Below are 18,176 nucleotides of genomic sequence, written 5' to 3'. Positions count from 1 at the left end.
ACCACAAAACCAGTCTTAAGTCGTACGGGTATATTTGTAGGAATAACCAACAATACATTATGTGGGTCAAAATTATTGATTTTTCTTTTATGCCAAAAATCATTAGGATATTAAGTAAAGATCATGTTTCATGAAGATATTTTGTAAATTTCCTACCGTAAATTTTTGATTAGTAATATGCATTGCTAAGAACTTCATTTAGACAACTTTAAAGGCAATTTTCTCAATATTTAGATTTTTTGCACCCTCAGATTCCATATTTTCAGATTGTATCTCGGCCAAATATTGTTTTATCCTAACAAAACTTATTATTTCAGATTATTTATTTATTCTTTCAGATGATGTATAAATCTCCATTTCAGAAAATTGATCCTTATGACTGGTTTTGTGGTCCAGGGTCACATATTTTATTGGCAGTTAAGCACGTTTTCGCTAAAATTCTCATTACTGCATGCAAAAATAATATAATTTCTGTAGTAATGTAATTATATCGTCCTATCTATCATACTGCTTTTGTGCTGAAATAAGAATAAATTCAGTACAACATCAGTAATAATGCCCTTGATTTTAATTAATTTTAATCATTACAATAATGAGAATAAGGGGGTACATATGTATTTATTCATAAATAAGAAATAAAATGAAAATAATATTTAGTAAAAACAGGCTTCTTTTTCTTACAAATTGTAATTTCTCACAAAAAAAATGTTTTTTCTTCTTTTGATTTTGAGGTATATATTTAAATGAACCAATAGGACAAAAATGTGCTTTACAGGTTTCATTAGATTCCTTTCGCTTTGTACCAGAATCTCCTCCTATAGATCAGCCTCTTTTTTCCCTTGAAAACACAGATTATTTAATGTCACGTCTTAAAATAGCAGTACTGATGTGGAGTGTGTGTTTGCCTTTAATAGTCAAATAAATATGACTTAATAAACATGGAGCTGTTCTGCATCAGCCCCTCTCGCTCTGGAGGTGTTTGCAGAAGGGGCCCTTGGCTGGATTTCTGCCGCCCGTGCAGAGGACAGTGATTGGCTGATGTGTAACATTCTGACCCTGGGGTCAGCCATCTAACTGTCAGACGTCATTGGAAGGAATTTTTGGGATGTGTCTGGAAGACAAAGTCAGCACACATCCATCCTGTCCCTAAGTCCCTGGAGTGTGTGTGTAGGCGTGCAGCATATATCAGGGCTTTCAGAGCTGCTGTGCGTGGCATAAGAATGAATTTGTATAATTGAGAAGCAAAATAACAGACCAGTGGTTCATGGAACTTATTAGTTTTGATGTCAAAGAAACATTTTGTCATACTTACCATACGTGGTGTCATACTGATGTAGTCAAGTGGGTGTGATGCAATAAGGTTTTTTTTTTCCCCCTTGTTGGTGGCAACATTTCCAAATGAATCACAGTCAACACCACATTCACCACAGTCCCCTGTACCAGTAAATATGCCTAGCTTATTTTTTTATCCCGAAATTAAATGATCGTTACTTAATATTTTTATGAATGCTGGGCAGCCTGAGGTCGAGTCAGCCATGTTGGAGCGAGCAGTTCAGATCTCAGCAGCAGCCAGCGTTGGAAAGCACGATTCATTCAGCAAATCGGTTCGCTTGACCCGTAGCTTCAATGAATCGATTCACTGATTCTTTTGAGTCATCATTCCAAAGAGTTCCCAGAAGTCCACGTTTTTTTGTTGTTGTTGTTGTTGTTTTGGAAGTAACACATATATATTGAAATTCCTTATATCGCTATCTTTGATCAAGTTAAATGTGTTTGTTGTATTTAGATGTATATCTAGTATAAATGTTAAAGATGTGTTGCATTGATGCTTCGCTGGAATCAAGTCCATGAGGGGTTTTTTTCACAGATAAATGTTCCTACCGGTCACACGTATGCCGTATAGTTATCATGCCATTCACATACGCTTTGCGAATCGGTTCTCAAGAATTTTTGAATACATGATTCAAAAGAATCGGTTCAAGAATGATTCATTCGCGAATCGGTCATCACTAGCAGCAGAGAGAGTGGGAGCAAGAGGGAGGATTCCGGCTTCAGATCCACTACAGACCCCACGGAGCCTGGACGGACCCACAAACAGCGCTAGCGCGGGACACAAACCAAAGCCAAACACTGCGGATTATAGGGTGTTTATCAAGAAGGCGCGTTTTTTGGAGACATCCAATGAAAATAATAGGGTAAATATTGCTCCTTGTCAAGAATGCATATTTTATATTTGTTGTAATAATTGCAATAACTGTGTTAGCTTAGTAGCATAGCGTGAGGGGCTCGCATTTGCACTTGGACCTGGAGAGTGGGCTTTCCTGGGCCAGCCTGGCATGTTGTGTTGCATTAGATTGTGAATGCGAGGCGTGTTATTGTATTGCAGCGTGCTTAGGATTCCCGTATCATTATGAAATTGCTGCTAAAAGTCAGTTGTGCGCGGTTTTGCAGGACTAATGCTCCTGGCAATGCGAAAGAGACCATTCCCAGTAATTTCAAGCCATTCCAAATGTTTTCTTCCTCACGGAAAAAGCGTCGTGTCACATTTAACACCAAGCTACATGTTTAATAACCCGGTATAAATATGTCTTGCTCGCTGCTGGACTGTTATTTTGAGTTAAGTGTGTTAGACGCGGTGTGTTGTTGTCAGATTGTTTCTGTTCACATGGTGAACTGAAAACAATAACAAAAGACAAACAATGCCACCAGTTTATTGAGCAGGCAAGATTTATTATCGCAGCATTTGTATATGATGCTTTCTACCAATGTTATGTGTCAAGGGCATGTATTTTCACTTAATGAAAACTAGTGCTGGCTATACAGGCAGTTTATTACAGTAGTCACCTGCTTCAGGTAGCCTGATATTTCGGATACTTTGAGGTGGTGTTGAATAATAATTAGGATGGTTGAAATTTTGACACTTTTTTTTTTTTTTCATTTAATTGATTTGATTTCACACAATGCAAACAAAAAACAAAAAAACAGACTGGAATCCAAAAAAAATTATTCTTTGTTTTGCTGCTTTTTTGCTGACTTGTGTTAGAAATTTATGAATGAATCGTTCTTTTGAGACGGTTCTTCTACAACTTGACTGACGATGTCACGAATCAGATTTTTTTAATAAAAACATATTATAAATAACATAAATAACCAAAAAACAGTGACGTAAAACCAGCTGATTAGAACAAACTGTTCGAGAGAACCGATTCACGGAAATGAGTCATTCGTTGTGACTAGTGAGTGTTTTCGGTTCACCTGCTTTTCATGGATGTTGACCAATCAGAGCAGCGTTTTATGGTGGGCGGGGCTTCTCTAGGCGTGTGTGTATGTGTGGGCTTCAGTAACCTCTGCAGGTATTCTGAGGAAAGAGTCTGGGGAGGTACATGGAAATACACCATGCAGTTCTGGACTTTTCTAAGCTGTGCCAGTGCAGGTACGTGGGTCTTTGTTATAGCCTTGACATAATCATTCATTATTAAGAAGCTGCTCCGAGACAGGAAGAGAGTTTCTGACAGGCATTTTAGGGTTGGAGAGCTCATGTCACATGTAAAATCCCATCCAGGTGAAGCATCTCATTTGAAAACACTACGTTGTTTACTCGCATATAAGATCATCTATAAAACAAAGGGCTTCAGGGTGGAGTAGTAGAGCCACCTAAAGCCATATTTCCATTGCAAATGTGATCAGAAGAACTCCAGGAGGCTTGGCTTGGCTTGGTGCAGAGCTGCGCTTGAGGCTATGTTTTTATATGGTGGTGTATTTTCAGTCAGCCTTAAAAATCTGTCCTTAAACACGAAATAAAAGAGCTGTGTTTGTGTGCATAGCCATTTTAAACGTAATTTCTTAATGTACACGATTTAAAGAATATTTTGGTTTGTTGTTTAGGTTTAGGAAATGATATTATGATCATGTCTTTAGCTGGTTGTGCTCTTTTACATGGTGTTTTGATGTTGTTTATCTGGTGTAATTTATTAGGTTTTGTTTTTAAATGTTGTTCGCCATATGTAGGTTATGTGTAAAGCATTGCAACATTTTGTTTAGGACAAATTCCTGTGTATTTGACAAGTCTCAACATAGCTTTGGTCCGCTGCAGGTATTGGAATGATCTACCATGCAGGCAGGCACAGCAAATGTTGCTTATACATTAAACAGCATTGATGTTCGTTGTTGAAAAATATACTGTTGATGATTTGAGAGCTTAGTAACCTTACAACCAATTCACATTGAAGAATAAAGACACCATTAAAGGGAGATTACAGGTTCATAAGAAGTTTAGCTCAGTTGACAACATTTGTTGATTACAAAAATTATTTTGATCCTTTGTTTTTTTTTTTAAGTGCAAAAACAAGGCTACATTGAGGCACTCACAATAGAAGTGAATGTGGCCAATTTCTGGCGGTTTTAAAGCAGATTATGTAGTATTTAAGATGTAGGCTGTTTAAATCATAATTGGAGTAGTCATTTTAGGGTGTTGTGATGTCATGGCAGTACATTTATAAAATTGAATGTAATTTCATAGAGAAAAGGTTAATACTCAGTTTTTTTTTAACACTAAAGTCATGTTCCATGCATGTTTTTTTTTTTTTACATCTTGTGGCTATAATACTGTTTAACAAATTGGCTTCTTTCATTCTGTTGAAAGGGCTTCAGAGAAACCTACATTTTTGGCTTTTTTTTTTTAAAGGAAGCAAGGGACAAGTGGAAATCAATTTGAATAAACATTAGGCCAGAAATGCTGTTGAGTGAGTTTTTTTTTGTACTGAACCTGGAGCAGCTATTGTAGTGTTGGGGTCAGTAGTAATATTTTTTAGTTTTAAAATAAATTTTATAGTTTGCAACAAAATTGTTTTCAACATTGATAATAATATATGTTTTTTGAGCACCATATCAGAATGATTTCTGAAGAATCATGTGACACACTGGAGTAATGGCTGCTGAAAATTCATATACCATCACAGGAATAATTACATTACATTTTTTTTATTTATTAAATAAATCCAGCATTAAGACTTGCAAAACATTACAAAATCTTGACCCCAACCTTTTTATGGTAGTGTAGTCATAGAATAGTTGTTTATTCGGTAACTTAACTAGCTGTTTACCACCTATACTTTATCCAACATTGTAGATGTCTATTTATACAGTTTTTTGATTTGAAAGTGTTGAATCAGATGTATTGTTCATCTCTATTGTATCGCCTTTACTAAAATCTGAAACTTTGTTCCATTGTCAGTCTTGTAATCTGATATTAATAGACGAGTGTTTACTGTGATGGCTTGTGTATAGATAGATGAATGTTTTGCCTGTATGGGTGAATATTTGTATGTTACCATGACTCTGTCAAGAATTGCATTGAGAAAATTTGGTAAAGAAGGTCTAGTTTCTCCTACCTGAAGAGCAGTCCAACTGGAGCACTGGAATAGTCAGGTGTATATTATTAAGCCTGGACATGATGAGTGGAATGTGGATTTATTCAGCTCAGACAGGCCTCAGGGTCTGTCTCTTCTGGGCTATTCATTAGAGGAATTATCCTGGACCGATTTTAGGCCGTAGTGTGACATGGTGACATTTTTCCTTGTTATTACTACTATTGATTGACAGAGACCTGTGCTCCTAACTGCTTTAGAACAGCTGAGGGTTTCATTCTGTTATAGTACAGAGTGACGGGGTCAACACATATAGCAGCGATGAGACATTGCTGTCTGACTGATTTCTTTTTAATAGTGATTTTTACTTTTTGGGAGATACCGTTCTTACAGATAGCATTCTTCCCATCATCCAAGGTAACTCAGGAGCAGTGTTATTTTAGTATAATTGATGTACTAGTTTTAGGTAATATTTTAAATTATATTTTATTTTTATATTTGTTTTCACTTTAATATTAGTTGCAGGATTTAGTAATAGTGTAATTTTTATTAGATTTTTATATATCTATATTTTTATTTATTAGTTTTAGATAAAACTTTAAGTTTATAGTAAAAATTTTAAAAAGTAAAAATGAGAATTGGTGACTTGGCAATTTTTTATTTTTTTTTCCCCCAGTTAATTTTTTTCACATATGGTTCTATAGTTTAGTTAACGATAATAACCCTGCACTTCTTTGAGTCCAAACAATCAGTCAATGGGATCAAATTAATACAGATGAAACATCTTCAAAGTATCTTCTTTTTATTTTTCTACAGAAGAAAGAAACTCATACTGGTTTGGAACAAAATGAGGGTGAATAAAATGATGGCAGAACTATAATTTTTTTGAGTGAACTGTCCCTTGTTCCCCTGGGAAGTCGTGGCCTAATGGTTAGCGAGTCGGACTCGTAATCCAAAGGTTGCGGGTTTGAGTCTCGGGCCGGCAGGGATTGTAGGTGGGGGGAGGGAATGTCCAGCGCTCTCTCCACCCTCAATACCACGACTGAGGTGCCCTTGAGCAAGGCACCGAACCCCCAACTGCTCCCCGGGCGCCGCAGCATAAATGGCTGCCCACTGCTCCGGGTGTGTGTTCACGGTGTGTGTGTGTGTTCACGGTGTGTGTGTGTGTTCACGGTGTGTGTGTGTGTTCACTGCTGTGTGTGTGCACGTTGGATGGGTTAAATGCAGAGCATGAATTCCGAGTATGGGTCACCATACTTGGCAGTATGTCACTTCACCTTGAAGTCACCAACTGTAAATCTGTGTCATCTTGCACTGATTTAAAGTCCTCTTACCTGAATCTGCACCTTAAAACTGGTCTCAGTTCTGCATCTGTCAGTCACCAGCAGCGTGATGAGTATTTATGGCAGTGTCTCAGGCTCAGCATGTGACTGCTGAGAGGAGAGATAAGAGGTTAAGAAACCTTGTTTACAGCGAATTTGTGCGCTGTAAGCAGAGGGGGGCTTTGAGAAGGGTTTAAACTGATGGATGTCTTTTGTAGATGCTGTCGGGAGGGGCCAATCCTCTCCTCTCTGTCTCTCACTCTTACTCTTCCTTCTCCCCTGTGGGTTACAAGCCCTCCTCTGCTCTGCCTTGAGTGAAACACACACATCTGTCTCTGTTGTGCTTTGTGTTTGACTCTACTTGCTCTAAAACAGAAAGGATGCAGGATAAACATTCTGACTGACAACCAATAAATGGCTTGGTAGATATAAAAATGTACTAAAAAAATTGTCTAAATTTACAACTAACGTAAATCATTTTAAGTGCTACACTCTAAAAATGCTGGGTTAAAATCAACCCAATTTGGGTTATTTGGCAACCCAGCACTGGGTAAATATTGGACAGAACACATGCTGGGTTATTTTGACCCAGCTGGTTAGGTTAACTGTTTTTACACAACATGCTGGGTTGTTTTATTTAAGTCAACTATTGCTGGCTTAAAATGGACTGGAAATCAAAAACACACAGAGAATTACTAGAGGCAACAGCAATAATTAAAAGTAACATTTATTATTAATAAAGAACACATGGACAAAATACAAATTGAATTTATTTGTGTGAATCTCTAAAAAATGCGATTAGATTACAGAAATGCGTGAGATTACAGAACATGTTTCAACATCAAAATGTAATAAATTAAACTCCGTATTATAGAAACGAATGTTATGCAACGCAAAAGGCGTTTCCATCATGCGAAACAACTGCTGCTGATGCATATTACTGACATATCGTCCATGTTGCGTTGTGTAAAATAATACAATTTACACAAATCTTGAATCAAAAATCTTAAATATCAAATGATAACTGATTTGTTGCTGATATATTGTCCCTCAAAAATCATTCCAGTGCAACTAACGATTTGCTTTCATCCTGAATGGCAAGTACTGGAAAAGATTTTGTTGAGGATGTTAACATTTAGAAAGACATTTTCCAAACAGATGAATTGCTATTTGTCATAATGAGCATAACATTTAGCAAGTTTCTAATCTTAGTTTTCACTTTATTTTCCTAGATTTATTCTTTGTACAAAATGCTTTGGGTGTTACAATAACTTGGCACCAGCATTTCGTAATAGCAACTGATGTTCTCAGAAAACTTGTGCAAGATCATTTGGCTGTTATTCAATAAGCAATAAAGGTATCATTGAGATATTTGGGTGTCATTCTTCTTTGGCCTACATAGTTTTACTTTAAAGATTTTATGTTTTTTGTTGGAAAATCAAGTAAAAACCTGATTCTGATGGTAGTTATTTGCATAGTTTCTAGTTGGTCCAAGCTGGACATTAATGGTCCTCCTTAGATGGTCCAAGTTGGATTAGATGTTTGGAAGGGTGGTCTGGTAGACCACCTTGTTCCATCAACAAACCAGCTGCTAAAACCCATTTAAGATGAAATGCTTTTTCTTCACACAGCACAGAATGTTTTTGTCTTATGTTTATGAGACATTTCTGTCCTGTTGAAAACATTGCCATAGCGTGACTGGCAGTTTTTGGAATTGTACACTGTCTCTGGTTGGTGTGATGAATCAATCAGGAGATTATGTGAACGATAACATCGCAGCCTCTTCTCCTGCTCTCACATTGACAAATACCTGTCTTACCGTCAGGCCTGGAGCTACAGCACAGCCTATCACAAAAGACGAATGCTCACATTTTAGCGATCTTCTCTGTTCTCGATGAAGGTTGGCTTCAGTGTTTGTTTCTCAGAACTGTCTGTTATTCACAATTACTGTCTGTTTTTCTTCTATTTTCTCAGTTGTGCTGTGTGAGGTTTAGGTAGATTGCCAGTTTGATAGCTGTCTGTGTTTATGAGGAGATCTCACTGGTGTTAACTCTAAAGCTGAACATAGTTCATAGAGTGCAACTTGGTAGCTGGCAGAGAAAAATAATCCAGACTTTGTGGTTTTGTAGAATACTGCAATGCCCTTTAAATTAAATGCAGCCTTACTTATACCACCATTTTGCTGCAATCCATCACAGAATTACAAAGTCTGGCCAGCTTTTGCTTGTTCACCTTTTCAGCGGAATGCAGTGTGAGATTCTAATGCTTCGAATAGCTGAAATCCACTGCGTTCCAATTAGAGCGCAGTCATATTTAGCGTCTACAATGAAAAGATTATCCAGTGTTCCCTGCTTAATAAGACAGACTTTTCCGCAGTTCTGATTGTCGCTCAGCCTCTGGCTGACCTGCTGATAGAGTCTGAGTAAGCATAGGGCTCAAGAATGACCTCATTCTGAGCTTTTTGCATAGCACTGTCCTTTCTGTGTGCCATAGTTTCATGATAATGGTCTCTGGATATAATTCTATTCTCTTTGTGTTCTGCTCTATTCTGTTCTACACTATTCCAGACACAAACATTTAGTTCAGGTTTATTTTCTAATAATCCCTGGACAGAATATTATTCTATTCTATTCCAGGCACAAACTTTTTTCATGTATATTAAATAGCTAGTCTAGTATATTCCAGACACAAAATAATTTTGTTTAGTTTTAAGTTATTGACCCCTTCACAAAATTCTATTCTAAACAATAACAATTCATGTTCAGTTTTATGTTAATAATCCATGTACAGAATAGTATTCTGTTCTATTCTATTACAGACACAACAATTATTTTTTGCTAATGAAATCTGGACTACATTCTATTCTATTCTGTTCTATTCTAAAACAAAAAATGGGAACCTTAAAATAACTCCTGAGATTACTATGAGTGCAATTTTGTTTTCGTTTTTGTTTTGTGTGACATTTACTATTTTAGTAAGGAAGTTTAGTTACATTATAGTCATGAACCATGATTTGCTGCTGGCTAGTTAAGAGTAGTTTCACAAGCATATATATATATAACCTCAAAATAAAGACATGGACTAAAAGCCACAAATTTATTAAGAAAGCTCTTTTAGGGAGTAAAGTCTATTGAACTAGATAGTCTATAACTTTTTTTTGGTGCAGTTTATGTTAAATTGGGTCTGTATATTAGTTGTGGTATTTCTAGTGTTAGACTTGTATCAGGTTTGATATATTTTTTACCAGTAATTTTCTGATTTTCTGTTTTGTTTTTGTTCTGTGTAAGTGATTATTTCAGATGTGTTTATTACTAAATGCCCATAAACATTGAATCTTTTCTATTGATTTTATTGTAGTTGACTGTGTAGAATACCAGAGTAGTTGACAGCTAGAGGGCCCTCTAAACACACACTGGTACACATGCACACACAAACAGTACTTTAGCATACCAGTTTCAATTCTTTTGTATAATCAAGATCATTTCTAAAACTATATAAATTCTTAACATGATTCTGTTATTTTTTTGCAGATATTTCAAGGATATCATATTATGCAGGTAAGACGACCTCCTATACTCTCTCTCTTTCTCTCTGAAAATGGATTTCAAATTGATCGGGGGAAATGTCAACCTAACCTTAATCCACCATTTACTGAATGTGAATTGGGTAGAGCATGTTCTCCTGTATAAAGCAGATCAGTACACTCTGTTCCAAAGCCTGTCAGCTGCCTTTGGGCTGCCCACATGACAATGGAGCTGAATTTTAATTCCTCCCATAACCAGCTTTTCTCATTTGATGTATTATTCATTTATGTAAAAATGTTTTTAATGCTGTAAGAGTTTGAGTTTGGGTTATGGCTGTAATTGTAGGTGATTTTTTTCTTCTTCTTAGTTTAATGGTGTTGTGGACGTTGTTCAAATCTAGATGTGTAGATGCATCCTCAATTCATTCATCGTTTTCTGAGGAACTGCAACGTTGTCCAATCACATTCAAGATGCCCAACCAATTTCTTTTTTTTCCATAGCCAAGGGCATTACTGTTGGAGGAAAGGAGGGCATTTTTAGACAGTAGGGTTCCTGTGTGTCTGTATAGAGACCATTATTAAGCACAAAATGGGGCCTATTAGCTGATATTTGAGAATGCAGTTAGTATAGCAGGAAGTGACCTGTTTGCCCTCCCTATAGGGAACGAGTGCTTGGAATGGTAATGAATATCTCTGGCAAGCATGGCAAGGTGAAACTGTTAAATAACAGCAAATCATTTTATCCTAATGCTTTGCAATCAGAAGTAAGTTATGACTCAGATTATAAACACAAAATAATGCTTAAATCTGCTGGTATTGAGGACTGTGAGAACAGTTCTTAATGTATAAAGTTTCTTGACCTTTGTATTGTGTATCACTGCACTTATAAAAAAAAAAAAAAGAATAAGAAGGAAAAGAAAGACAGGCATTGATTGAATTATATAATTAAAAGGTGTAAACCAATGATTAGGTAATGGAAATTAAACCAAACTGAAGAAAGACGAAAAAGCTGCTGTCTTTTTTTCTTTTCTTTGCTGTCAGTTATAAAATAAGCTACATTTTTATTTAGGTACACTACTCTCTTCAAATTCTAATTGATACAGTGTTTCCGCTACATTCATTCAGCCGTGGCTGCAGCTTCTCAGTAACATCATAGTTACAGAGCAGGACTTGAATTTCGGTGCGGGTTTGCGGCTATTAATAATAATTCTACTCATTCCCGCAGGTTCTGTGATTATAACGTGATGACAGATGACGCAGTGTATCATTTGCACATGCTTTTGAGTCTTGCTTATATAAAGTGAAAGAGAACTCCCTCGCGCGCTCTCTTATAGACCGTTTTCTGTGAGCCCACAGACCGCGATAAACTGAGAGTGACAGCTTTTCAAGATTATTAAGGGAGTTTGCAAATGTGATATTGATTTAATACAACAGTTCAATTAACAAGAATTTAATATTAAGTGAATTACGTTGTCTGAATATAACCCTACTGCCTGATTTTGTGCCATTTCATAAAGGAAAATAGTTCCAAATAAAGTAAAAACTGAGCTGCTGCATCTCTAAAAGCAAGCACAGCGGTGTTTCATTCATGAATGAACTGTGTGTTTAAACGAATCTAGTGAGTCAGTGATTCATGATTCCCCATTCATTCAGACAGTCACTTGCTTCATTCTTGAATGAATCAGCTGTTCGAACGAATCAATTTGATGAATGATTCAGTGATAAAATCAGTGACATGCCGCCACCTGCTGGCGGTTTTAGTTTCATTTTAAAGTATAATTTCAGTTATTTAAATCATTTAATATTTCTATATTCAACATTTTATTTAAAACTATCTCAACATGAATTTAACTGCATTTAACTGAATTTAACTGCCACCTCTGAACCTCATTAAACGTACCTACAAACCACTTTTATGTTCTTCTGTGCCACCTCTGTAGTGCAAATTAATTTTTTATTAATCCTAATTTCATATGATTGCTAATTTATGTCTTATTCTACTTCTTATTATATTGTTTAATAAGAAAAGTATGCTTATTGTGTAAGCCCTGTGTAATAGTATTTTAGATCCCTGCAGCAGCCTAAATAAACCTGCTGCTGTCTGTCATTACTGTCTATTTATACAGTGAAGACTATCCAGTGTTATTTTACAGTTGAATTTTGTTTGTGCTATTGATTGTCATTAATTTATTCGTTCATATTTTATTATTTACGATTTACATGTCTTTTTTAGTTATAATAAATTCAATTCTGAGTGCATGTGATTCTTGTGTGGGGAGGGGGTGTGGCCCCTGGGAAATAGTCCTGCCACCACAGCTGGAAAAAATCCTAGAGGAATCATTGATTGATACTAATTAGGGATGCACGATATGATATACCGATAAATTCATATTTTTATATTATAATTTTCATATAATCTGCAGTTTGTGCACCCAGGAGAATACAAAATCTAAGATTCACTGATTAAACTGATATTTTAGTAGGTCTGGCCTAACTATAGCAAACATCAGTCCTGACTCTTCAAATGTTTATTATGTTTTAGGCTTCTCCTTATCTTTATATTTTAGACATCCATCAATTATTGATGAAAAAAATTGCCGCGCTGGTGGTGGAAACAACATGAGTCCGTGCTGCCGCGACTGTCAAGAGCAGTGAGCGAGCCGTCAGCGCAGCTGTAGAGTTCTGCTTCAAATACACGCAATAAAGCAAAAGCCCCAGCAAAAGTAATTACCATGAATGTGTTCGCAGGAAATAGTAAGGATTCACCATCTCCTTGTAAGACGCTCCTTTAGAGAGAAGTGAATCTTCACGGATAACGATTGTATTAAATAGTTTTTGTTTTCGTTTTTATTTATTTCGTTAAGTAGCAATTTAAATCTTTCTTTAGATATATTTATCATGTCTGTAAGGCATGTATTTCGGTTCATTTTTGTGACCGAACGACAGTCGCGCATCACAGATCAGATTTCATTTATCACCTGAGGAGAGAGTCGAACTGACTGACAAGAGTGAGGTGAAAAAGACAAGACGATGGCAGAAGAGTTTCGAAACGAAATGTAAAAGCGCCTGTTTTAAAAGTATTTTTGGATTTTGAAAAGCCCGTTGACCTGCCATTTATCTAAGGTGATATTGGAAGGTCTATTTATTTATTTATTTATTTTTTAAACATTCGTTTCTCATTTAGCCTATTTGGTTCCACAGTATTTGCTGAATTTAATTTTATTTAAACTCTGATATTTTTCCCATTACTTTACATTAAGGTGTATGCAGTCCTTGCCTCAACTTTCCATCTCACTAATAAACGTTCTACGTTTTATAATCATTTGTTCCTCAGTCTTTACTGATTTTCAGTTTTGTATAGGCCTACCATGCATATTTAAAATTTGTAAGTTATCTGTTATTTTATATTAGGCATATAGCAGTCGTGGCCTAATGAATAGAGAGTTGGACTTGTAACCTGAAGGTCGTGGGTTCGAGTCTCAGGTCCGACAGGGATTGTAGGTGGGGGCAGTGAATAACCAACACTCTCTCCACCCTCAATACCATGACTGAGGTGAGACCCTTGAGCAAGGCACCAAACCCCCAACTGCTCCCCGGGCGCCGCAGCATTGGCTGCCCACTGCTCCGGGTGTATGTTCACTACTGTGTGTATACTTGGATGGGTTAAATGCAGAGCACAAATTCTGAGTATGGGTCACCATACTTGGCCACACACCACTTCCCTTTCCCCTATGTTGTATGTTGTAATTGATGCCGAATTGCCGTTAATTTAAAAGTGAAAATAAAATACGCACGGTGCTTTTACAAGCTATTTAAGCAAAGGAAAGTGAGAAAACTCAAGCGAACTAAAAACAAACAACTGCTTGATGCCGAATTGCCACTAATTTAAAAGTGAAAATAAAACGCGCAGAGAGCTTACAAGCTATTTAAAACCGAAGGAAAGCGAGGAAAAGAGAGAAGACTCAAACGACGTCCACCCCCCATCCACCGAGGTGATACCGGTAAGGTGTTGACACACGTCGATTAACCAGTGGGAAAATTTCCTCACTGTCACAACCCTACTTGATGCCTTTTTTCCTCCTTTCGGAATCCTTGCTGAACACGCGTTGGAAATAGCAATGGCATTGTCCTCCTCTGCCACCGAGAAAAACTTCCAGACCGGCGAAGACATGTTTGTAAATGATGACGTAATGAGCACAACACATGCTGACAGTCACTGCAGTTTAAAGCTGCAATCACTTGCACTCGGAAAGAAGATGAATCTCAGATAAATCAGACTGATTGATTAATTTACCAGCAAGCATACTTTATCGGATCTAGTTATCGGATGTAATTTATTTATCGGAACAATAAAAATGACGTCATTTTCTCTCATATCGGTCGATAATTTATCGGTCCGATAAATATCGTGCATCCCTATTATTAATTGATACAATCTCCCTTGCTCTTTGTCTGACTCTATTTCTGCTTTATAGTTCAACCTATTTTAGCAAAACTTTAATATAGACAGATTGCACTGTCAGTGCAGACTGAATTATAGTAATTCTCTAATCTAATTTCCCATAAATGTAGTAAACCAGACAGAACGAGGACTTAACTGTAGTTATTAAGTTGGAATGGCATGTTTGGGATTACACAAAAATGCTGAAATATTTCTTCAGTACATTGCCAAAGTACCTTATAGATTCATGGATTATAGATTTCTTCATATTCATCAGCATAAAGAATTATGCAAATCGCAAAGGCTGCACTCATTTGCTAAATAAACGGTAGCTTCATTTGCAGCAATGTTTCATCGTTTATTTATGTGCATCTCTGCAAGGATGGGCTGTTGTCTAAAACAGGAAACCAACTTCCTTCCTTGAGCCTTTGTCAGGTAACTGACGGACATTCCTTCAGTCCCTCTCCACATGAATCTCCATGAGCAGCCCACAGCTGTCCACAGATATCCTCTTTCTACCATCATTCATAAGGTGATTAGGAGTTTTTAGAAATGATAATGCTTTGTATTTAAATATGAAACACAATTCCAAGAATGTAAACAGAAACCGGACCGCCCATCTGAATAATCCTGGTCAAACACGCACCCAGAAAAACCTGATCAGCCGCTTCCTTTGGCTCGGTGGTCTGTTTTGTAAACACGAGCTGGTCAGCCAATAGCAGTTGGATTCACAGAAATTATTAGCATATTTAAAGAGGCCCCTCCTCTTATTTCAGTTAGCCTGATTCTTTTTCTCTCTCTCATCCCTCCTTCGTACGCACACTTTCTCTCCTGACGCACTCTGCCAGATTGTGAAAATTACACACGCCGTCACCGCAGTGTCTCTCTTAATCTGGATGAACTTCAGAAAGGCAGCTAAAAGGATGCGTTTTAGCATGTGAGGATTATTCTTGTCGACATTTCTGCTTTTGTTCCAGCCTCGCATGCTGCATCCATTCTTTGGATTACTCCGGACAGCTGTGGGATTTCCCTGTCACTTCTGGATCTTTTTCCACTGCTCTTGCTGGCGGTTTTCAAAAGGCGCTTCTGAGGGAAAGAGACCGGCACGCCTTGCGTTTTCGCAGATCTATCTGCCATCCTCATTCCCATTGGCACACATCCTTCATGTTTTCACACTCCTGGATTAGAGCTTCGGTCAGCTGACCAGTAACCTTCCTGCAACCTCACACCACGCCTCGTCCCAGGCCTCTGAGGGCCATCCCAGGTGGCCTGGTCACAGTGCGTTGCGGTGGGCCGGGGTCACCCCCTGCTCCCTATGACTGTTCCAGGGAGGCGGAGAGCCGCTGGGCCTGGGAGAGAGACGAGAGCGGAGGCCAGCGGATGGAGAGCAGCGGCTGCAGTCCCTTCCCTCTGTGCTGGGCACGAGGAGCCTGCGTCTACTCCTACCCTCCCCCTCTTCCAAGTATGTCACCCAGATACAGCACTGAAGCTTCACAACCCGCTTTCAGAAAACCTCAACGATACTGTTTCACACTCGATCTGTCTTACAGGATGTGGTGTCTTGATTTAAAGGTGGTTTAGGAGAAATGAAAGGTGCTCTAATAGGAGCTCTGACATGACTTCTCAGTGATTTTCGTCTCTAGTTTTCTTATAGTGGTTTTGAATCAGGGGTTAGTTTAATATCTCAGAAGATGACTGCTAGCACATCATCTGTATTACTAGGGCTGTGGCGGGGGTGCATTTAGATTATCAAAAAGGCAGTAAAAACAGTAATATTGTGAAATATTATCATTTAAAATTTCTCTATATTAATATATTTTAAAAAGTAATTTATTCCTTTGATGGCAAAACTGAATCGTCTGCAGACGTTACGCCAGTCCTTCAGAAATCATTCTAATAGGCTGATTTGGTGCACCAGAAACATATTTGATTATTATTATTATTATTAAAGTTGTAAACAGTTGTGCTGTGTAATATTTTTGTGGAAACCATAGTAATTTTTTGATGAATATAAAGTTCTAAAGAACAGCATTTATTTGAAATAAAATCTTTTCAGTTTTGATTAATTTATTTCATCCTTGCTGAATAAAAATATTAATTAAACTAAACTATTTGACCAACTCTAAACTTGGGAGTGTACAGTACCAATCCGTTACGCTGCATGTCTACATTATGGTTTTATTCCTGATTTTGTATGTTGCCTACATATAGCATGCATTGAGTTCTGGACAAAAAAAAAAAAAAGAATACTAGTTGCAGCAGATTTTTTCTTTAATAGTCTTATTTGAATCACATGTCCGTCTGATTTCAGTCATGTTTTATTCACTAAACAAAGACTGTTTTAACTTGCATTTGTACTTATGTTTATCCTCCTTCATTCCAAAAGTTGCAGATTTATACTGTTGTCCTGTGTGCAATTCTGGCCAAAGTTATTCAAATTGGCTTGTTTCATTCAATTATTCGTTATTTTTAATATGGATGGTTTCAAAGAAAAACATCCCCGCCAAAGGATCTCTTCTGTACAGGGCTGAGAATTCAACTCTGTCTAAAAGAGCTTCAGCTTATTAGGCTGAGTTTAATGAACAATCAGAGAGCGGCTGTCAGCCTGATTATTTGTCCGCTGACATCAGTGCAGGAGCAGTCATGTAGGTGGAGTGTAGCTTCATTACTGAGGGGTGAATTCCCATCGGTGCTCAGCTGAGTGTGTGTGTGGGAAGCTTGGCACATACTGAATACAAAATATACTGATAATTATTGTCCGTAAGACATATCTGTAAATTTCATTGAGGGGATGATGAATGGTACTGATACAGTACTTTATTATTTTATTTTATCAGATAAATTTAGCTAATTTAAAAATGCTATTAGGAATTCTGATATTAGTTTTCCTATATCGTGTGAGATTGCTGGACTAGCTACTTTCGCTGCTTTTCTCACATTTTTGCCTTGGCAGTTTCACCCTATTTCACACAGTGATTGCAATTTACAGTGCTTTTTTTAGAATAAAAATTTTAATTTTACTGCCTTATCATAAACACAGTGTGTGTTATAAACTCATTCCTATGCCATGTGAGCATCCTTTTATTTCTTCTCTAACCATCCAGGCCAAATAGATGAAATCAGATTTCCTACATGGCTTGCTTGTCTCCACCACAGTCAGACTGCTTTGCTTCCGTGAACCTTTCAATGGTTTTATAGCCAATAAAAGATGAGAATTAACAGTGTGTCTGGAGGGGGAATAACAGATACAGTAGCCATACGGTGTAATCTGCATAAAAAGATAGGAAAACTGATATTCTCTATAAGCCAAAAACAAAGAAATAAGGACACGGAGAGCAATGACAAGGCCAAAGTCTTGTCCAAGGTTTTAGATCTAATAGGCCAAAGAAATGTCAGACTCTCTTTTTCTTTTTTAATTCTTTTCAGCTCCTGTCTGTAGAGAAATTCAGTGTGGAATCAGAATAAACTGTTCCAGAGGCACAGAACCATCCAATTTTCACTCTCTCTGAGCCTATACATTTGCC

At 37.2% G+C, this 18,176-nt stretch overlaps 1 protein-coding gene across 5 annotated transcripts in view; it reads left to right on the top strand.

Annotated features, from left to right (window-relative positions):
- The first annotated feature begins 1,985 nt into the window (after positions 1–1,985).
- Positions 1,986–18,176, top strand: part of LOC306887427 (focal adhesion kinase 1-like) — a 63,025-nt gene continuing 46,834 nt past the window's right edge. For 2 of the 5 annotated variants that reach the window (XM_079445130.1, XM_079445129.1), the window contains exons 1-2: positions 3,358–3,433; positions 10,219–10,245. In XM_079445130.1, the coding sequence (XP_079301256.1) occupies positions 3,397–3,433; positions 10,219–10,245 (64 nt within the window). In that variant the 5' untranslated portion in view covers positions 3,358–3,396. Of the gene's footprint in view, positions 2,196–3,357; positions 3,434–10,218; positions 10,246–15,471; positions 16,115–18,176 lie in introns of those variants that run through there. The other 3 variants (XM_079445131.1, XM_079445132.1, XM_079445128.1) reach the window with 3 other exon arrangements.

This window comes from Barbus barbus, assembly GCF_936440315.1.
Source record: "Barbus barbus genome assembly, chromosome: 21".
Lineage (NCBI taxonomy): Eukaryota > Metazoa > Chordata > Actinopteri > Cypriniformes > Cyprinidae > Barbus > Barbus barbus.
This window is presented reverse-complemented; position numbering and strand designations above follow the sequence as displayed.